The sequence below is a fragment of the Mizuhopecten yessoensis genome, unplaced genomic scaffold, assembly GCF_002113885.1.
Source record: "Mizuhopecten yessoensis strain PY_sf001 unplaced genomic scaffold, ASM211388v2 scaffold715015, whole genome shotgun sequence".
Taxonomy (NCBI): Eukaryota; Metazoa; Mollusca; class Bivalvia; order Pectinida; family Pectinidae; genus Mizuhopecten; species Mizuhopecten yessoensis.
Genome location: NW_018479409.1, coordinates 1 through 6,265, shown reverse-complemented (window position 1 = coordinate 6,265; position 6,265 = coordinate 1). Strand labels below are relative to the sequence as shown.

Genomic DNA, 6,265 nt, shown 5'->3' with positions numbered 1-6,265 from the left:
AGAGAGAACGCTACATATAAGTAGATAGTGAGAGAACGCTACATTAAAAAAGATCGTGAGAGAACGCTACATTTAAGTAGATAGGGAGAGAAACTGTCAGTATGCTTGTGACACAACATTTACCATAGGTCGTTCATGACTACGGCATATTTGCATTAAGAAACAATATATTTTTTTCAGTTTACGCTATCACACTTAGATAATTAAAAGCGAGAATGCTAACAGTGCTGAAATGAACATGCTTCTTCGTTAATATTGTTATCTCTTACAAATATATACAGGACACGCAATGATCTTTTTTGAGAATAGAGAAATGGGGAAATCAAGGTACATAGATTGGATTGGAAAATACAGGTACAACAGGAAGCCGATGTGGCATTAAAGCATGCTCAGTCCTCTGAAGCTCTTTTCACTTTTTATTTCAGTTGTAAGAGATAGAAGCTGCACAAAATTATGACTTTAAAAGCTAATTCTATTGTTTTTTTTATTTTTTATTTGCCTGCCATTAAAAAATATCAGGATACCTACACTGTATTTGTAACAAAACAATAAATCGATAAACCTCGGGCACATTACGACCTACGGAAAGGTTTATATGAAGACAGCACTTCGTAAATATATCTGACTGTGAAATCTAAGCACTTGTCTAAGTTTGTGTTACCAGATCGTATAAGCTCATTGATAAATTCAACTAATATTTACTTAAATTCTGCAATTTTTCTTTGATGGTACTTTCAAACATACTGTCGACAAATACATATACATATCGACATTACCCCTAGTCACAACGCTACAGGATAAAGTGCACAAAAGATAAAAACAAAATATAATGTTAATGGATGAAACGATCTTTATAGAATACGACGAGGTATACCTGATAAAAAATTAATTTTGAAAACATGAAGTTGTCGTTGTTTCATAATATAACACATAGAAGGCTCGGTCTCATAAATATCTTTATCACAATCTACCTTATAATGTTCCAAATAATACACTTTTGTATTTTCAAGAAAACAGAGACGGTGTCTATTGATGTGTTGACTGCAATTTATAAGAAATTATTTTATTTTAACTACATTTAGGCTCCAAACCCGAGCTCAAATAGTTACAAAATCTCAAAATCCGTCAAACACCTTCGAAAAACTTCTTAAAGGTCCCCGTACCACTGCCCAAAACTGTAACGAAGTGATGGAAACTATTTTTTCTTGTATATCTACAGATTTGATAAATCGTTTCTGTTAAAAAAAACCCATACCTGGCAGGACTTTTATGATAAATAATAAAGATGAAAACAAACAAAATATAATCAAGTTCAGATTGATATACTATCACTCTACCTGGTCAACGGAAGTGGCATTGCCTAACTGTGCTACAGTTATATCTTAACGAAAGTCAAGGGGGTGTTACTGTAGTAACGGGGTGTAACGGCAGTGCAGTACGTGGGACTGGGATACTTAAGCCTAAATGTCTATCAAGTAATATACTTTTCCTATTGGGTCATGAAATATTAACATATTACATATCGCAAATAGCAAGACTGCGCAAGCTCCTTTGCCTTTCCTTGTTACGTGATATTATCGATGTTTTGTACAAAGGTTTATTACACATATAATATCTCTATTAGTTAATTTCTATTTACCCAGGCCATTTCCATTTCTGATAATTTTGAACCACATGCATTAAGGAGAGGACCTTGCTGGGCAATGAAAACATTTCGTTTTCAAACCATTTACATTATGACATTAAAAAATATTTTAGCTAGAAACTATGTGTACTTATTTTACACCAATTCATTGCGTTTTGGTCATTCCATCAGCGGAATACTACAAAACGATCTAGAGTTATCTTTCTTCCACTGTCTGAATAGAATCAACTCGGACTCCAGGACTGGTCGGGGCTTGGGCAGGGTCGTCTCTATGTTAACGCACATTGCGCTTCTAAATGAAAGGATGGGTATTAATGCTTATCATTATCATTTTCATTGCACAACTGTTGAAGAAGTGTCCACGAGACTAAAATGTACACTACCTTTATCAACTTATGTAGGGATCTTGCACTCTTTTAAGCAAACCTTGACAGCATTAACACCTTTTTTTTTAACTTACGTTTAAAAACAAATATATTGCACTGCTTTGGTTTGCTTGACTATGAACCTTGATCAAAAAAGTTTTATTAACAGACAATCTTTGTTGCCGGGAATGACCAAGCTAACGTTGTCTTTCTTAACTGAAATATAAACCCTTTCATCAATCATCTTTGCTTGGGGTACTATAAACCATACAGCATAGCTATCCTAATGCATCAACACACATTTAACCCCTATAGTATGAGTCGTAATTAACACTTACATTGTTTTTGTGTATTGAGTAATAATCGAGGGAGGCGTCATCCATATTAGCCAGTTTAGAATTGTCCTCCGGGTCGCGAGCGCTACTGGGCGTAGTGGGGAGTTCCGGATAAGCGGACAATGTCGACTTGGTGTGGAAGTGATCTGCCATTGGAAGCAATTCTCCAATCGGCATGCACACTGTCGTATGGGACCGCTGCAAATCGAATATACCCGCGTGCGTCTTTCGCAAAACGTCTCCCGTAGCGAGCTTACTCGAGTCAATTGTAATCTTTTGCGAAGTTCGTGAATATGGCCTATGCTGTGGACACGTTAGTTCGGAACTAGAAACGTTGACAGGATAATTTTCCATATCCGAAGTATGTTCATTTATAGTTGTTTGTGATCTATGAAACGACTTTTGGAGATCGAACACTGTCTCATGCGTTCCTTCTCCGTGGGAATTTTGTATACTAATCTTACGTAATATAATTGTAGACGGTCGATCCTCCGAGGCTGTTATTGTGTCGTTCTTGTCAACCATAACAGTATGTGAACGTTCCAACTTTCTGCTATTTCTAATATTTTCCTTTGATTCTTCTAAATACTGTTTAGATTTTTTATGCGTTTCACCGGAAGTCCTCGGATCAGCACCATTACGCGGATCGTCGTCGAAGGGTCCGTAACCCACAGGCCGAGACGACAGATGCGTGTATGAGAACTTAGCCACGCGCTGCCCATTCTTGCTTGCACGAGCAAAGTCCTGATGATACCGGCCATTGGCAGGACTGCATTGATTTATAATTAAAGGAGTTTCAAACAACTTTATTTCTTTTTCCTCACTTGGAGTCTTAGAATCGTAGCCCTCATCTTCCTCCTCATCGTGTATGTCGTCGTCTTTAGATGCGTACTTTCGGGAGTAATAAAGCATTCTGCGCATGGTGGGTGATCTCTCCTCTCCAAGGTCAGTTACCGCCCTTGTCAGACCGAAAGGCAAGCCAGTCCTGGGGAGGGTCTGGATAGCGCAGCCACTTTCTTTGTATGGCACTCCAAGGTCATCCCGCGTCTTCGACCTTTCCTCATCACTCGGACGTACAGAACCCGCCGTCCGTACACGCACTGCATGTGTGCTTCTTTTACGAGCAGGTCCATTTGGCAGCTGTGTGACTGTGTTTGGACTAGAATTTATAGAGGTGTTCGAGTTGTCTTCAATATCGGGCTTTCTTCTGAAGAAATGTTCATGTAGACTTTCTTTCTCGAATGAATCGGTGTCCTCGAAACCAGAGCACCTTCGTTTGGGTAAATGTTTGTACGTAGCGTGCTCTGGTACATTTTTGAGTTTTCCTACAAAATAGAATAAGCACTTCAAATTAATCAGTGTTTACACGAGTATTGCGTTAGTATATACAAGCGGGTCGGGCCCATTACTAACAGCGCTTCGATTTGCGTAGCTTAAACATAATAATTAGACCTAGGTTTCTCAATTATTTCTTTGTATTTGAAAACACAGCTTAGTCTAATGCATGCATGTTCAAAATCTACAAGCGATATAAAGGACCAGAACTGGAGTTTGAAGCCAAAACATATGATGGTTTGTTTACTGATCCGTTGGTTATGGTTATCGGGTGGTCAGTTAGCGCAGCGTATAGCACACTCGCCTTTTACCAGGACGGCGGGGGTCAACTCCCCGTTCGGATGAGAAAAAGTAACGGTCGCCTGCCCGACCACATTGGGTTTTTTCGGGTTATCTCACTTCCTCACACCTTGGGACTCGCTGAGCGCTAACATCCGCGTAGACCAGAATAATTAATGTTCTTTAGTAAGATGATAAAACTTGTTTCAGAATTGTTGTATAATTTCCGTATTACTTTTTAATTAAAATGAATCCTACTTGAAATGTTAACTATAGATAGCGTGACACAGTTTTTAATTGGTTTATTACAAACAAAAATCCGATAACATGCTTTCAATGTCCGTTTTGCCGAACACTTACAGTTCTTACATCATGATGTGCCACACTTTGTTTTGGTGAAGTTTCAAAACGTTGACGCATTGGCATTGATGTAGGTCATAACATTTAAATTGTCCGTTTCCTATATTTGATATTTCGAATCCGCACAATGTAAATTAACTTTGTTACAATATTACTGCAGTAAATATCTGACAAAATTGAATTTCAAATAAGCTATCAAAATTCTTTAGATTTTGATTATAACAAAAAAGAAGTAAAAACACGTTACTTAATGCTGAAGTGTTTTGCAGCTTGATGTATCAGTTATCAGTTAAAACACATCACAACATCGGTAGAGGGGTTCATAATTGATAACAAGCCCTTTATTTACTTCTAAAATCTTGCTCGACTCAACACGAAGTACTGGTGCACTCCGCATCATTGCACCCTGCTTGACATAAACGTGAAAAAATGACCTCTGTTTAGCATTAAAATAATGTTCCCGAAAGTCTACCTTAATCATAAACAGACTATATATAGTCGATACTTCGTTTGTTGGGTTGTGTATAGAGCGAGCTGACCACACGTAAGGTCAATCCAATTTGTGATTTATTATTATTGAATTGTTAGTCAGTGATCAATAGGGATTACTTTTATCCTAGTATTAGTGGCGGATCACTCGTCCTACAACCCTTACCGTGGCGCTCGTGGATTTGAACTTGTAGGTTACTCCATGTCTCGATACCTGAAACATTAAACAGAGGCGCATGTTCAAACTTTACGCTTTTCAGTACGTTGACATGTAAATTGAATCGAGACTTTACATGTTGACATGAACAGTGTCTTGGAGTCCAAAATCTTAACATTGACTAACGCGCAGATTCCTATAACGAGGGGACATGGTGCCAACTATACAGCTGTCTAAGAGGATAGTAACGCTGTTAGGCACACAGATGATCAATGGAAACTTGGGTGAAAACTAGACCAAATATTTCTAATACATATTTTCGATTTCGTGTTTTAGTACTCAGACGTCGTGTACATAGCCACTCAGAACAATATTTGCATGATCGACATTTGATCGACTTATGAACATCTGGTGGGTGTTTTTATGTCCAGCTAAGCGGCCTAACCATTGATATAAATATGGCTTGCCCAAGAAGATTTGTTGGTCATACTGATTACGTTTACCAGTGAAAGAGTTCTGAATATCCCATAAACATCAAAATCAGAGTACGGATTATCGTATATAGAGGCGTCAGTATAATGAATATCGAATAAACATTAAACTCAGGATAGTTGCCATCACATACACATCAATATTATATAACTTAATAATCAAGGTCTGTATGCTGATTGTTATATCTGGTTCGCAGATTAAAGATAGCACCCTCCAACAATCGTTTGTTTGTTTGAGTTTAACGGCCCATCAGCAACTGTGGTCATTTAGAGCCATGTTGATATATTTATTGATTCTTAACAAACATGTGACTAGCGAAGATAAAATCAGATAAAAATGAACATTTTTAAAAGCATTCGTATAGGAAGTGTAAATAATTAATGATTGCTCCCAACTTTGACTTGCCACTATGCAATGAATATCTCGAACTATTTGATTTTCTATATTATAATTAAATTTGATATTACACACAAACACAAACAAATCTTATTTTTGAGAATAAATATTGAAGATGCACATTAAAACATGCGTTACGTTACCTAGAGTATGACTAGTTACATCGTCCACTTCCCAGCCACATAGTTTCTGTGGCTTCGGTTTTTTCCTGTTTAAAAGAAACAACAACATATTAGTTGACAATGCATCTGCAAGTAGGATCATTTGAAAGCGTTGTACATGAACAGTGCAGTAAGCGACAACTACGATAATGAAATGAAACGACGTAAAACGTGTGGCGGCATGATGTACATTTAGGCCATTGCAAAGGTACAAAGAGACTGAGACCAGGTGACCAAATGTTCCGGAAGGG

At 37.7% G+C, this 6,265-nt stretch overlaps 1 protein-coding gene across 1 annotated transcript; it reads right to left on the bottom strand.

The window, feature by feature from the left end:
- Nucleotides 1-1,960: 1,960 nt before the first annotated feature.
- LOC110441028 lies at nt 1,961-6,061 on the bottom strand (the record flags this gene model as incomplete). The annotated part of the gene is made up of 3 exons (XM_021484129.1): nt 1,961-3,670; nt 4,975-5,022; nt 5,997-6,061. Coding segments are annotated over 3 exons (1,471 nt in total), but the record flags the coding sequence as incomplete, so codon positions are not given.
- Between the last annotated feature and the right edge of the window lie 204 nt (nt 6,062-6,265).